The sequence below is a fragment of the Zea mays genome, chromosome 9 (assembly GCF_902167145.1).
Source record: "Zea mays cultivar B73 chromosome 9, Zm-B73-REFERENCE-NAM-5.0, whole genome shotgun sequence".
NCBI lineage: Eukaryota > Viridiplantae > Streptophyta > Magnoliopsida > Poales > Poaceae > Zea > Zea mays.
The window spans coordinates 96576933-96592424 of NC_050104.1; the positions used below are offsets into that span (position 1 = coordinate 96576933).

Below are 15492 nucleotides of genomic sequence, written 5' to 3' on the forward strand. Positions count from 1 at the left end.
TGCCAAGGAGTGTCGCGCCGCCAACGATAACCACGAGGATAAGGAGCGATGCGAGACGGAGTGGCATGAAACCCTAGCCACGTTTTTTAGCATTTTCCAATGCGTGAGGGTTGGAAATGGGCATAGACCAAATTTTGACGGATGAGAAATGGACTGAAATGGTTAATTGAATTATAAGGGAAGCCAAATAGACCGTCTCATGGTAAATAATTCAATTCTGACCCATTTCAGGGATCCAAACGGCCTATTATTGGAAACTTTGCATGAAGGTGTATCTATAGGTCATAGATGTTGGAGCGTTTAGAGCCACCACACAAGGTCTTTCAAAAACTAAAGATCTCACCAACCTAGTTGGTGATGAGATATGCTATGAGAAATGGATTGCAAAGGCCTCAAACACCCTTTTAGGCCTTTATAAGGAGGTGTTAAACCATATGCAGAACCACAAGCACACCCATGTACTATGGTCGGATATTTGTGCACTCAATGAGAGGGCAAAGAGTCAGTGTGAGGAACATTATCATCTTGAAAAAACTACACTTCTTTGAGACCCTTTTTAGAGCATGAGAAACACTATCATCTTGCTTGAATGTACTTGTGGAGGAAGTTAATGGACTAAGACTCACTCTATTGTCACAATTCGATGTTGTAAGAATGAAATTGGTTACTAGTATGTAGGTAGGTCATCACAAGGGTGTGAGGCTGATCCGCTTGATGAGGCAGAAGTAGGCTTCCACATTGCTACTATTAAAAGAGGGTCGAGAAGTAGCGGGTGTTGCAAAGACGGTGATAGGATAGCGTTTATTGGGCGGAGACAGAGATGCATTCTATTGAAGATGTTTAACAATGTAATTTACTTTTAGATCAAGGATTGTGTTGTTTTCAATAAAGTTTATCGATTCGTAGTTTAGTAAGATTTCCATGTATCACTTATGAAGTCATTGTATATGTATGAATAAACTGATCATGACATATATGGTTAGCACTCAGATTTTATTTTTAAAGTATATGACATTTTAGTATTATCCTAAGTTAAATTTGCCTAACTTTAACAAAGTTTATAGAACATTATATTACAACTACAATATAATAAAATATACTATCAGAATATATTTTAGGGTTTTTTTAAGGTGGTGTACTCGGTTTTGCTGATGTTCTCATTTTTATCCTTAGTCGTGTTTTTTTTCTCAGTTTAAAAACCGAGGGCAACAGCATAAAAAACTCATTTTATGGTGTATGTAATAAGTCTTGTTTGACATGCCTACTTTCTATAAAGTTTATCAAAATCTAGATGATCTTATTAATAAAGCTAAAAATGCAACTTATAACTAGGAACGGCTAGCATAAACACTTATATAATCTAAAAATGCTATGTCATTGTTCACTCTTCTTCTAAAACTTGTGTCAGACAAATACACCTCGTAAATTAGGCCCAGCAGTCTGCAAAGTATAGCTGATAGCCTGATACACATCGCCATGCAGGCATTTCCCATGAATAATCATTCACACAGGCATGCGAAATTGCGCCCCAATTTAATTAGGTGGATGATCACAAGGGCGTGAGGCTGATCCGCTTGAGGAGGCAGAAGTAGGCGAGGAGTCGGTATGCGAGCGCCATGGCGAGCAGGATCCAGACCTCGCGCATGCCGCCGTCGAGGTCCACGGTGCCGAACGACGGCGACGACTGCAGGCGCTGGCAGCCGCCCCGGCTGGCACAGTTGTACGTGAGGTGGCCGTGGTACTGCGCTTTGAGCAGCAGGTTGAAGCCGTAGTGCATGAAGGAGACGTACTTGAGCCAGCGGATGAACTTGGGGATGTGCTGGACGTAGTAGCCGCCGGTGAGGAGGAAGAGCATGAGCACGAGCGACGCCATGACCCCCGCCCTCTTGACGCTGAGGATGGCGGCGCCCAGCAGCTCCCCGGTGCCCTGGCTGGTGAACACGATGAGCAGCGTGGCGAGGAGCGTGAGGAAGAAGCACGGCACGGTGCGGCGGAGGCCGGCCATGAAGTAGAGGATGGCCATGAAGAGCACCGGGTACACGACGTGCGGCACGGCGTCGCACAGCGTGCTGCTGGCGTAGTAGGCGCTCAGCCGGTACATGTCCGCCTTGCGCTCCTTGACCAGGTACAGCTTCTCGAAGGGGAACACGTAGACGGAGCCGAAGAGCGACGACGACGTCCAGAAGATGCAGATGTAGAAGATGAGACCGACCTGGTCCCGCAGCTGGGCCTCGTTCCCGGTCTGGGACTTCCACCAGAGGAGACCCAGCAGGAGCGCCACGCCGACGGCCTGCGCGAGCCGCATCTTGTCCAGGTAGTCGGATGCGCGCTCCCGGAACGTGCGCCGGGACAGCACGGCGAACTGCTGGAGCCAGCCGATGCTCCGCCGGCGGCGGTCCTTGTTATGCGCCCGCACCGCCAGACGCAGCTGCTCAGTGGGCGTCCTTCTCCCCGCGGGAGCCTCGGCGCCCGCCCGGTACTTGAGCTGCAGGTGCCTGATGACCTGGGACCTGAACTCCTGCGGGTCCGGCGAGCCGCGCAGCGCCTCGGGGACGCTGATGTCGTCGAGGTTGCCGGTGGCGAGGTCCAGCAGGAACTCGGCCGGGTTCATGGGGATCTCCGGGACGAAGCCCAGCGAGGAGAAGTGGTGCATGCAGTCCCGGGCCTTGCCGTGGTAGATGGCGTGCCCGTCGGAGATGAGCAGCAGCTTGTCGAACATGTGGAACATCCGGCTCGACGGCTGGTGGATCGTCGTGATGATCGTCCTCCGCGTCTGCGACCATGCGTCCAGCATCGATGGAATTAGCAACGTGCATGATCGTCGTCTCGTCGGTGGCGTTGCTAGCTGCGCGCAAATTAATGTACCTTGGCCAGGCGCTGGAGGATAAAGATGAGCTTGCTCGCCGACGTGGAGTCGAGGCCGGAGGTGGGCTCGTCGAGGAGGAGCAGCGACGGGTCGACGAGGATCTCGTTCCCGATGCTGGTCCTCTTCCTCTCGCCTCCTGACACCCCCCTCACGAACGCTCCCCCGATCTTGGTGTGCCGGCACCTAAACCAATTCAAATGATGATCCACACAACATGTATGCATGCATGCTTGCATTTGCATACAGGCGAAAACTCAAATTCCCCGATAAATACAAGAAATGGAATGAAAGGCAACCTCTCTAGATTCAACTCGGCGATGATGGCGTCTACCCTGTCGCGCTTCTGCTGCTTGGACATGCAAGCAGGGAGCCTCAAGAAGGCGGCGAACACGAGGGTCTCCTCCACCGTCAGCTGTGGGAAGAGGACGTCGTCCTGAGTCACAAATCCGATCCTGCAGCGCACAGCACAGATTAGTGAAAAAATCTTCATTATTAAGTGAAGTGAAAAATTCTTGTTTGCTAGCTATTACAGTTTCAGTACCTCCTTTTGAGGCAGGGGCTGTAGGGAGTGTCGTTGTAGGTTATGTGGCCCTTGACGCCGCCACCAAGCCTGCCCCCCAGGATCTTGAGCAAGGTGGTCTTGCCGCTGCCAGATGGACCCATCAGCGCCAGGATCTCGCCAGGGTCCACACTCCCAGCGATGCCCTTGAGGATGTGCTTGCAGCTGCTGCCCTGGTCTGCCCTCGTCTGGGACGCAAACGCCACTCTCGCCGCTGTGAGGGGGTTCTTCAAGGTCATCTTCACCCTGTACTCCACGTTCTCAAACTGGGTTTTGGAGTTCAGCAAGTCATTGCACACGTCAGCCTAAAAGAAAAAAAACAGGAGTGAGGTAGCACAACTAACACCTTAAGGAATATTGGAAGAGGGCCATCTTTTGACGGCCACAGATGATGATCCACTTCGACATCGGCGTCTGATCCGTTGCCTTGCCAGGAAGGCGGAAGGCGCTGGCACTCCACTTGCATCCTCTGCTCGTCGCTGATCTCCATTGCTAAGGCCTAAGGCTAGAGCAAGAAAGATGGCTCAGAGAGGAAGCCAAAGCACATGGTCTCCCTCTTCTTTTTATCAAGTGGTAACTACTGCCAACCAAGAGCATGCTTACTTTGTTGTAATGTTGTTGATATGCACGGTTCGGTTCGGTTCGTTTACCCTTTGTTTGGTGACCCACAATCTTTCTAAGGGGAGAACCTTCCTCTAATCCCTCCAATGGATAGGCATTATCTGTTTCGCCTTATATTAATTAGGGCTAGCAAGAATCGGCACAGAAACGCATGGTTACTTTTCTGACTGAGCACAACACAATTCTGAAGATGACTCAAAAAAAACTTGTAGGATGATTTATTCATTTCATCTCAACTCAGCATACATATGAGATGAGGACACATTGCAAATCTGCAAGTTTACACAGGTGATATCGTCTATCTCAGTCCTGCATCATGGATGGATCTGCAAATGACTTTGCTATGTATACCACCAATACCAATCACCCCCCCCCCCCCCCCCCCCCCTCCCCCCAGGAAACAGCAATGGGGGTGGGCCCACCCCACCAAAAAAATTAAACAGTAGGATTAGTTGCATCAGAAGTGGCAAGCAACGTCTCGGTTGAATCAGGCTGGCCTTATTAGACAAAGGTGCTATGCTTGGTCGATGCCATTGGCGGACCCGTTCTGCACGCCAAGCTTGTGGAACTCGGCCTCGATGACCTCCACGATCTTTGCGTCCTCAGGGTCCTGCTCGGGGATTTTCACGTGCAAGGAGCCCTGCTTGATGAGCTCCTGGTTCAGCGCCTGCTCCTGGATGAAGCTGTAGAGCTCCTGGTGGAACGGGTGGTCGAGAGAGAAGCAGTTATCGGCGTCGCCTGACGAATGTTTGGATGAGCCCGAGCCCTCCTGTCTGCAGAAATGGGGGAGGGAGGAGTAGTCCATGATCTGCATGTTCCAGAACTGCCCCCATGTCATTGCACTGTGATCGTCAAAGGCTTTAAGCCAGAAGACGCTTTAAGGGTAAAAATCAAGGGCCATGTAAACAGTAATCGATCTTCGTTACCTGTAGAAGCTCGTCTCTCCCGCAGCCACGCAACACATGAACTTTCTTCCTTGTTCTCTCTTGCAACAGAGGCTTCACGACCTAAAATCAAATGAAACGTTAGAGAAGATTTACAGGAAAAAAAAAGTGTTAAGATTTGTAGTAATCTCAAGAAGCACACCTTCCAACATGCAGAAAATATGTATGGAGCGTTTACTATATAATAGGTCTCAGTCTTTTCAGGGTAATTCAAATCATCAACTGTAGATATTGCAGTCACAATCTGTAATACATCAATAATTAGTCAGCAGTAGGGTAAAAAAAAGTGGATAGCATTTGCACCGTGCACGTTTTACTTATTTTGATGGGTACTATTTATAGTCTTCTAATTTGTGTGCGGCCTTATTTATACAGCATATTGATTTTTACTTAATATAGGCATATAATCATCGTTGTCGCCCCTACGGACGTTATGAAAATCAATTCTTCTAGTTTGGAGAACAGAAGAGAATAGAATACAATGATATTGCAGGCTGTACCTTCATTTGGTGTAGTGCTGACAATTTCAGACCAGTCATATCGAGAACCTTTATACAGGTGGTAATAGGTCTCCCATACTTCTTTGTCACTGTAGGCTAGATGAAACGGAAGTGAGCAAATACATGGGTTAAGAAATTTCATAGAAGTCATCTAATTCTCCATGGAGCTTTAGTTGATCACTCACCAAAATAAAACGATCTCGGTACTCATTGATCTGAATGTGAGATTGCACATAGTAGTTAACCTGGAAATGCATGCATATAAATTCGTGGACAGACGAGTATGACTTGATCTCAAATACATATGGATTCGATCTGATAAAAAGGGTCAAAATCTATTTAAATTCGTATGACTCCAATTACATTGCAACTTACTAGTGCAACAGTATTTACTTATATTTAATTCGATTGACATGGATGGATCTCAAATACATATGGATGCAATATGATAAAAGGGTCAAAATCTATTTAGATTCATACATGACTCCAATTATGTTTGAACTTACAACTTTACAAGTGCAATAGTATTTACTTATATTTAATTTGATTGACATGGATGCATTCTGACAGATGTTAAGTATATCAAGGCCCATGGCCCATGAGGATGGCTGTATACACATATTACAATCATGATTCTTAATTCATCATATTCTCAAAATATGCAAGGCCAGTAACAATGAAAGCTACTAAAACGATTAAGAATAGTCTGAGACAGTTACCGAAGCTTTGTCATATGTACTCAGCCCAACACCAACTGCAAATACAGGAATGCCCTACAATAGAAGGAAAGTGGACTATTAGAAAACTTTGAATAGTTTATGCAACAATAACTTAGTTACAGACTAGATGTGAACACTTTTATGGCATAAACAGCATTGAACTCATTGTTAAAGCACAAAAGATGAAAATGTCTAAGTGCAAAATTCAAACCCAGGGCTGTTCAAAAAAACAATGCTAAATTAAGATGAATACAGAAAGCATGAAAAGTAAATTATTATAACTCGTGTGAGACAGCTGTACCTCTTTGGAGTATCCTGATAACCCAATAAGCTGTGTATCACGAATTGATCTATACAAATCTACTGGGATAATAGGTTTCTGCAATTTTCCAGCACAAACAGATATCACAATAAGTTTAAATATGTGCAGAACGTCCTAACACTATAGTCAAAAGCCAAGGTTGTTCTAGGACTGAGAGACTACTTACCTCCAATATACTATCGATTTCATTTTGCATCCTCCAATTCAAAGAATCTTCAAGCTAGCAAAAGAAATTTTCCCCGGGTAATGTAACATTTACTTTAGGCCTTTAGGGTTCATCAATATGAAAATTGAAAAGGAAAACTGCAGTGTTAACAATCACCATCCTGTGAGCCTTATTCACATGCCACTCTCTAGCTTTAAGGAAACGCAATAATGTCTCTGTTGGGTAGCCCTGATGCACATTCTGAAAAATAAAAGGAAAATGTGAGAGCTCAAAGACAATCTCCCTAGGATAATAGGAAAAACTATTTACCTACAAAAAATTGTATTTTTCAAAATTCAAAACAACCACATATACTCATGGTTCTTTCTAAGGCCAAGGGTACTGGTACTGGTAACCGTAGAAGAGCAGGTCTGGTGCAGAAAAGCAGGCTAGTGTAGTGGTGAGAGCTATCTCACTGAGTCACCAGGTCATGGGTTCAAAACAGCCTCTCCACATTTGCTGAAGGAAGGCTTGCCTCAGATTATCCCTTTCCTAAACCCCATTCATGTGGGAGCCTCACTCACTGGATCTGCTCTTTTTTAAGGTACTGGTATCACAGATTCTTAACTTGGTTGTTTAAATGATATGTACTGCAGGAGCTTCTTAACCCTTTTTTTCAAGTTGGTCTAAAACAAGGTGGGCAGGTGGTTTTCAAAGATACCCACCACCAGGAAACTTGCATGGCATTATGACAAGTAGTACAATAGAAACAATTCACAAGTAGGGCCACAGGGGTAGACATGAAGAATCAGATACTAGTGTGACCTTAGTGCTTGAATTTTGTCAAACATAGCTGACTCAAGTGGTAAGGCATAAGTTTATCATCTTTTCAACTTTATCATATTCTCCACTGCAGAATCTTATCCCTCAAAATTCAGTTTTATTATCAATGAAGAAGTTGAAATTCTTTTCCATGCTAAGGTTGCGAAGTATACTGCACATAGTATGTTTATGGTGTGTATCTATAAAGCCTACACACACTCAATGAGTCAGCGTTCAAGAAGATAAGAGAAGGGATTTGCAATCTTTTAAGCAACTAAATGTAATATAGTAATTTTCCCTAAGATGGGGACTTCTCAAGTTGATTATAGTTTTTTTGTGTAGTTTCAGAAACTGGATAGTATCAACTGACTGGTGCATGCAATTGAACTCAATAAAATAGGCTATCTAATCCTAATTAACCTTTTCAGATCAGGGATTGACATTAATTGGCCTATCACCACCTCATCCCTAACAATCACAACTCAGTAAAAGAATACAGAATGGGAACGTCCATCTAAAATCATGGGATGATCCTGTAACAGACCAATCAACCTAGAATGTGGTAATCCCTCAAACGAAGCATCCTGCGAGAAACTTGTCTACCATTCCATTTTTAAGGAAAGTTATAGTCGCTTGCACTTATACTTTGCTTGCCTCATGTTATTGAGGCAATAATTCTGTTGCAACTTGCAAGTGGCACTTTCTTTTGATTCTCACTCCACCAGGCACCAGCCAAGAGGTTCTGCTGGGAATTATTTGGCATCTCCTACTCAGCACAGAGTGTGCAGATAAGCCTAGCCTTTAGAGAGGATTTCAGATGGAAATGTTATCCTGCAAACTAAAATTAACTGGTAAAATGACAGAATAAAACAAAGGAAGTCAATTCATAAGTGCCGGATGCATAGGATGCCTACCAGCATGTGTCTGCACACTGGGATGATAAGTGTCAAGTGCCATTATATTAACGAAGTAAAGAGCAAAAGGTGAAATCATTCTATAAAATAGTTCTCAACAACCAAAAGACAGCTCCATTGACAAGCAACCAAACACGAGGAAAGGTGCTGAGGTATGCATTACTACCAACATATCAGAAGGCTGGAGGAGACCAAAAATATCGCTGTCCACTAGTTGATATAGTGGATCTGAGATCAGAATATTCCTCGACACATCCTTCGTGGAAAGCATCACTGCTTCCACCTCTCAGCCCCCGTCGTCAAACTACTCAAAATTACCCCAGGGATCCCAAACGTGTGGCTTAGATCAAAGAACAAAGTAACATTTTGCAGGGAATCAGCAAGTCCGTCAACTTTCACAACTGTGAATTTATCCTTAGATCCGTATTCATGTTGGTTCAGCTGTGTCAGTGTCAATTGACTACGCATTAGTGAAAAGTGAAAACAAAAGCTCAGGCATGAACTGGCTGGTCCAAATCAGACATCAGTACAAGTAGTCTAGTACCAGCAATCTAGCAAACGCCCAGTCTCACTTAGCCACTTGATCATCTAAGTCAGACTAGTCACTCAAACTGTTGACCTGATCTAAGCAAAGGCTCTGTCTGATCCAAATCGAAATGCAGACTAAATACAACACACACGCCCATGCTTGACACTTCGACAGAAGAATCGATATGAAGGTAAAAAGAGAGAGACGCATAGATCCATACCTCAAATGTCTTCTTCAGCGGCGCGTCCACTGCAAGAATCCAAGCCAGTAGCCAGAGAAAGCAGCGTTACGACATTATTGGAAGCAGACGAGCCCACACAAACCCCGGAACCGAAAAATCCGAGAGATAAACCCAAGTCCGAGCCGGGCGGCCGCTCCGACAACAAAAAAAAAGAAATTCAAACTTTACCGGTGATCTGGAGCGAAAACTCTCACCTTGGTCCAGGAGGCCAGCGAGCTGCTGGACGGCGCTGGCTTCGGCTGCCATTGCCGCCGCTGGATATCCGGAGCTCGGCCCGAAAGTGAGGACTGAGGACTGACGAGGCGGGCGCGGCCTGGTTTTGGTTTGACGATTTGGCGCGGATTTATGTGCGCCGTCAAGAGGGAAAAAAGATTGGCGCGGCGCGGGGGCGAGTAGGGAGGGAAAGTCGGAAAGAGGGAGGAAGAGGGGAGCGGAGGTCGCCTCCAACTCGGAGTCGTGTTGGCCGGCCTGCTGTAGTGCTGTGGCCCTTTGGTCGGTTGGCCTACAGGCGACCTGTCCTCAACAACATGGGCTACTGCTATTCTGCTGCCTTGCTAAACAGCTGAAGTGTGGAGTGTGGACTAGGGCAGGGCTGCATTTCCTTTTTATTTTTATAAAAAGCAGTTGATTAGTGCTTTCATGTGCTTCTCGTTTCATGTATTGGTATTACTTTTTGCCACGGTGTTACATCTTCTTTAGGAGTATCTTTCTTATTAGCTTTTTTTAAATTTGGGAAGCGTTGATGGTCCCTTTGGGCACCGGAATTTAATAGGTTTGTTGTGATAATATCTAGCAGTCTGCGGTAAGCCGGTAACATATATGGACGTTGCGGTAACCGGACAACTGACGTGTGAGTCTGGTCCCACACGACAACCGTCGGATGTTATGACAGAGGAGCCGTTTGCGTAGCATATGCCTTTCTTCTATGATTTTTTTTAAGTAATCCACACTTATGTAATTTCTCAAAATCTTATTTTGGAATTAGAAAAACTCCACGAAGTAATTTAAGTTAAAGTGTGTATTCCTTTCTTTATAAAGCATATTTCCCTAAAAAGGTACTATCATAACTTTGGTAATTCAAAAAAAATCCCAAATTTTGAAACTTGAATCTAATTTGAAACTCGGGAAAATAAATAGTAGAAAGAGACTATTGATATGTTCTCCTCATAAACTATAAATACATATTTATATAATTTAATTAACTCTTAATAGGAAGTATACATTACCTCCTTTTAAAATAAATAGATAATGAATAATGAATTTCTACACCTTCTTTTTGGAAGACACATCAAAAGATTATTTCTTAAAATAAAATCCTTCGTTAGATGTGATGTATATTAAGGAGCATTTATTTAAATGAATAAAATAATAAATAAATATTTAAATAAAGTTGCATCATGCTGGATATTTTGATTGTTGCATGATAACTTGGACCCGAAGTTTGAATTAAAAAATTAAATCTGGAATTTGAAAATGGGAAATAAAATCAGAAAAATAGAAAATGGGATTAGAAAAGATAAAAGTTTTACGTGACTACGATATCGGCCAAATTCATGCCCACGTAGCCCAGGCGCTTGCTTCCTGCCAGCCCAGTGGCTTCATCATTCAAGTGACCGCCAGGTGGGGCCCTCTCCTTAGCATTTCTGTCGCACACGCGCTCATCGGGTTAACTCGCTGGAAGGTGGGCCCCGTCCGTCAGACATATCTCCTTCCTCCCGTCTGTTTCTCAACCGAAGGCGTGGAGCTCGCCGCGTATGACGGATCAGCCAAACGAGTTCACCTCGGACTCTTCATCTGTGCCTATATATGTGACTCGAGCACCGCACCCCCCCCCATGAACCAATAGGGCGAGCACAACCAGGGAGTTGAGGTAACCGAGAGCATCCATGGGAGGGAGAATAGGTCCGCCGCGGGGGAAATCACCAGCGCGCTGGCGCTAATGCCTCGGATGGTGCATAGGGAGCTTCTCTAGATTGCCAGGAACCTGGGTGTGGTGGTGGCGGGCGCTGCGATGACCCGGTGGCTCGGTAATTGCTCGCCATCGCCGGGGATCCGCGCTCCGCCATGGCTAGACTGGTCATCACAACAATCAACGGTGAGACACACCTATCCAGTCCGCGATCGACTGAGCTTCGTGCAACACCTATCCTTAGTAGATGAAGGGGCCTAGAACGCCTGGACACCTCACTCCGGCGAGGCCTCCATCGTGCACTGCAGTCAGCACCGTCGTGGGCAACGCCGGAGGTAGGAGATGAGCCGATGACCGTTGATCTGGACGGGAGCGGCCACAATTAGATTAATGGGAGAAGAGTTGTGGGATGTTGTATCGTAGATGTGCGGTGTTGGGGGCCTTCGGCTTCCGAAGGTCCTCAAAAACAGTATTTAACAGTATTTCTGGAGTATAGTGTGTGAACAGGTATCTTCGGAGTCAAGTCAGCATCACAGCAGACCAGAATAATACGAAGGTTGATACAACGCCGAAGGTGTGAGCAGGAAAGCTTCGGCGTGGCAGCAAAAAATGAAATTGACTTAAAGATGAAAAGGCTATTCAGACCTCGATAGATTACTATAGAATTATTATCAAATGTAAAGGGCATAAATGTAATTTTGCATAGGCTGTGTCCTGTGCCTATAAATAGGTGAACAGTACCCCCGTACTGTTCACGCTGATTTGGCATTCACTTTTGCGTCACGCTTTTACTTTCATCTCCTTCAAGTTGAAGGTACATTTGTAATTTGACGTCACTTCTGTTTATACATGATAATAATACATAATTGTTTATGTTATCCTTTATATTTCTTATAATTCATCCTTCGTCACTGTGTAATGAATTTATGAAGGTATATCCTTCATAACCTTCGTCCGGAAATCATTATATCCTAAGGGGAATAATGCTTCGAAGGACGAAGGGCTTAACCGATTAACATTTTTTATGTTGCCTTGTTCTTAACTCATAGCATCTGAGAACAAGTCCCCAACATTGGCGCCCACCTCCGGTGAACTCACTTCCACTCTTTTGAGTTTTTGAACACCTTCGGCGATCATAAACCTTCGCTATGGCGCCGAAAAAAGCTTCAGCAACTGGGGCTGTAGCTCTGCAACCGCTGGACCACAATCAGGAGACTGTCTCCCTTCGGGAGGCCCGAAGCCAGAAAAGGAAGGCTGTTAGCCCGACACCGCCAGAGGATGAGATAGACCAAGAAATCAGAGACATGGAGATACTTCATCAATAGGTGCAGAGGAAGAAGGAAAAGATGGCCAGACTAGCTGAACTGCAAAGGCAGATAGACGAAGCCTCTGAAAAAGTTCGTCATCTTACTCAGGATGAGCAACACCGAAGACCCCAACACCAAGACTTTCATCAGGAGGGTTTTCTCAACGAAGATGACTGGTATGACAATTTCCATCATGGAAATTTTGTTTTTGATGATGCTTCTCCTCTGTCCGCTGAGCTGCAGGCTACACCTTGGCCTCTATCCTACAAGCCGCCTCAGCTTCCCATATTCGATGGTCATTCAGACCCGAAGCAGTTTTTGATGAGCTACGAAGCAACAGTATCTTCGTATGGTGGCAATGCTGCAGTCATGGCCAAATATTTCGTTATGGCCGTCAGAAGTGTTGCTCAAACCTGGTATTCCTCCCTTCGACCAGGAACGATTACCTCATGGCAAAAGCTGAAGGACATGTTGAAAGGGAATTAGGCTTACACCTAGTTCCTAATTAATTTTGGTAGTTGAATTGCCCAACACAAATCTTTGGACTAACTAGTTTGCTCTAGTGTATAAGTTATACAGGTGCTAAAGGTTCACACTTAGCCAATAAAAAGACCAAGAGTTGGGTTCAACAAAAGAGCAAAGGGGCAACCGAAGGCACCTCTGGTCTGGCACACCGGACTGTCCGGTGTGCCACCGGACAGTGTCCGGTGCACCACCGGACATGTCCGGTGCACCAGAGGACTCCAACCAGAACTCGCCACCTTCGGGAATTTCCAGAGGCACTCGCGCTATAATTCACCGGACTGTCCGGTGTGCACCGGACATGTCCGGTGCTCCAAGGAAGGGCGGCCTCAGGAACTCGCCAGCCTCGGGTTTTCATTCCAGCCGCTCCGCTATAATTCGCCGGACTGTCCGGTGCATTTGCGGAGCAACGGCTACGACAGGCGCCAACGGCTACCTGCGACGGCATTTAATGCGCGCGCAGCGCGCGCAGAGTCAGAGTCGCCCATGCCGGCGCACCGGACAGTGAACAGTGCATGTCCGGTGCGCCACCGGACATCAAGGCGGGCCCAGAAGTCAGAACTCCAACGGTCGATTTCCAACGGCACTGGTGACGTGGCGGGGGCACCGGACTGTCCGGTGTGCACCGGACTGTCCAGTGCGCCATCGAACAGCCAACGGTCATGTTTGGTGGTTGAGGCTATAAATACCACAACCACCTCACCATTCATGGCATCCAAGTTCTCTACTTCCCAACTACTACAAGAGCTCTAGTATTCAATTCTAGACACACCAAAGAGATCAAATCCTCTCCAAATTCCACACAACGCCATAGTGACTAGAGAGAGTGATTTGCTTGTGTTCTTTCGAGCTCTTGCGCTTGGATTGCTTCCTTCTTCCTTGATTCTTTCTTGTGATCAAACACTCACTTGTAATTGAGGCAAGAGGCACCAATTGTGTGGTGACCCTTGCGGGAAGTTTGATTCCCAAGTGATTTGAGAAGAGAAGCTCACTCGATCCGAGGGATCGTTTGAGAGAGGGAAGGGTTGAAAGAGACCCGGCCTTTGTGGCCTCCTCAACGGGGAGTAGGTTTGCAAGAACCGAACCTCGGTAAAACAAATCCGCGTGTCACACTCTTCATTTGCTTGCGATTTGTTTTGCTCCCTCTCTCGCGGACTCGTTTATATTTCTAACGCTAACCCGGCTTGTAGTTGTGATTATTTGTGAGAATTTCAGTTTCGCCCTATTCACCCCCCCTCTAGGCGACTTTCAATTGGTATCAGAGCCCGGTGCTTCATTAGAGCCTAACCGCTCGAAGTGATGTCGGGAGATCACGCCAAGAAGGAGATGGAGACCGGCGAAAAGCCCACTACAAGCCACGGGAGCACTTCATCGGAAGAGTCCCGCACCAAGAGAAAAGAGAAGAAGAAGAGCTCCTCCAACAAAGGGAAGGAGAAGAAATCTTCTTCGCACCACAAAGAGAAGAAGGAAAGATCTTCCTCCCACAAGCCACATCGGAGAGGGGACAAGCACAAAAGGATGAGGAAAGTGGTCTACTACGAGACCGACACTTCATCAACATCGACCTCCGACTCCGATGCACCCTCCGTAACTTCTAAACGCCAAGAGCGTAAGAAGTTTAGTAAGATCCCCCTACATTACCCTCGCATTTTTAAAAATGCACCTTTACTTTCCGTCCCATTAGGCAAACCACCAACTTTTGATGGTGAAGATTATGCTAGGTGGAGTGATTTAATGCGATTTCATCTAACCTCACTCCACAAAAGTATATGGGATGTTGTTGAGTTTGGTGCACAGGTACCATCCGTAGGGGATAAAAACTATGATGAGGATGAGGTGGCCCAAATCGAGCACTTCAACTCTCAAGCGACAACAATACTCCTCGCATCTTTAAGTAGAGAGGAGTATAACAAAGTTCAAGGGTTGAAGAGCGCCAAGGAGGTTTGGGATGTGCTCAAAACCGCGCACGAGGGAGATGAGCTCACAAAGATCACCAAGCGGGAAACGATCGAGGGGGAGCTCGGTCGGTTCCGGCTTCGCAAAGGGGAGGAGCCACAACACATGTACAACCGGCTCAAGACTTTGGTGAACCAAGTACGCAACCTCGGGAGCACGAAGTGGGACGACCACGAAATGGTTAAGGTTATTCTAAGATCTCTCATTTTCCTTAACCCCACTCAAGTTCAATTAATTCGTGGTAATCCTAGATATACTAAAATGACCCCCGAGGAAGTTATCGGGAATTTTGTAAGTTTTGAGTGCATGATCGAAGGCTCGAGGAAGATCAACGAGCTTGATGATCCATCCACATCCGAAGCTCAACCCGTTGCATTCAAGGCGACGGAGGAAAAGAAGGAGGAGGCTACACCAAGTCGACAACCTATAGACGCCTCCAAGCTCGACAATGAGGAAATGGCGCTCGTCATCAAGAGCTTCCGCCAAATCCTCAAGCAAAGGAGAGGGAAAGACTACAAGTCCCGCTCCAAGAAGGTTTGCTACAAGTGTGGTAAGCCCGGTCACTTTATTGCTAAATGTCCATTATCAAGTGATAGTGACAGGGGCGACGACAAGA

The 15492-nt window shown here is 46.0% G+C and overlaps 2 protein-coding genes across 6 annotated transcripts; both read right to left on the reverse strand.

Moving 5' to 3' along the window:
- Nucleotides 1-1279: 1279 nt before the first annotated feature.
- On the reverse strand, nt 1280-4050 carry LOC100285145 (ABC transporter-like protein). Its single transcript, NM_001158039.2, has 5 exons — nt 3772-4050; nt 3408-3691; nt 3163-3318; nt 2866-3049; nt 1280-2773 (listed from the first exon to the last, which is right to left on the reverse strand). The coding sequence occupies exons 1-5, from the start codon at nt 3913-3915 to the stop codon at nt 1550-1552; spliced, it is 1992 nt and encodes a 663-aa protein (NP_001151511.2). The 5' UTR covers nt 3916-4050; the 3' UTR covers nt 1280-1549.
- A 187-nt stretch (nt 4051-4237) lies between these two features.
- LOC100282704 (SEC14-like protein 1) lies at nt 4238-9757 on the reverse strand. Of its 5 annotated transcripts, none has more exons than XM_035962266.1 (12): nt 9377-9757; nt 9162-9190; nt 8153-8336; nt 6854-6937; nt 6698-6751; nt 6511-6588; nt 6210-6263; nt 5676-5735; nt 5491-5586; nt 5133-5234; nt 4973-5053; nt 4238-4854 (listed from the first exon to the last, which is right to left on the reverse strand). In XM_035962266.1, the coding sequence occupies exons 4-12, from the start codon at nt 6854-6856 to the stop codon at nt 4561-4563; spliced, it is 822 nt and encodes a 273-aa protein (XP_035818159.1). In that variant the 5' UTR covers nt 6857-6937; nt 8153-8336; nt 9162-9190; nt 9377-9757; the 3' UTR covers nt 4238-4560. The 5 variants fall into 5 exon arrangements, with proteins under 5 accessions (XP_035818159.1, XP_035818158.1, NP_001149083.1 ...); XM_035962265.1 differs by having other exon boundaries at nt 4238-4869; NM_001155611.2 differs by lacking the exon at nt 8153-8336 and having other exon boundaries at nt 9377-9737.
- Between the last annotated feature and the right edge of the window lie 5735 nt (nt 9758-15492).

Excerpts from the sequence above, each read along its gene's own strand:
- LOC100285145 (NM_001158039.2), bottom strand. The coding sequence starts at position 3,915 with ATGGAGATCAGCGACGAGCAGAGGATGCAAGTGGAGTGCCAGCGCCTT. Across the intron at positions 3,050-3,162 it reads GCCGAGTTGAATCTAGAGAG|GTGCCGGCACACCAAGATCG; the intron begins GTTGCCTTTCAT and ends GAATTGGTTTAG. Across the intron at positions 2,774-2,865 it reads TCCTCCAGCGCCTGGCCAAG|ACGCGGAGGACGATCATCAC; the intron begins GTACATTAATTT and ends GCATGGTCGCAG.
- LOC100282704 (NM_001414631.1), bottom strand. The coding sequence starts at position 9,428 with ATGGCAGCCGAAGCCAGCGCCGTCCAGCAGCTCGCTGGCCTCCTGGAC. Across the intron at positions 9,191-9,376 it reads CGCTGGCCTCCTGGACCAAG|TGGACGCGCCGCTGAAGAAG; the intron begins GTGAGAGTTTTC and ends GGATTCTTGCAG. Across the intron at positions 6,589-6,697 it reads AAATCGATAGTATATTGGAG|AAACCTATTATCCCAGTAGA; the intron begins GTAAGTAGTCTC and ends GGAAAATTGCAG.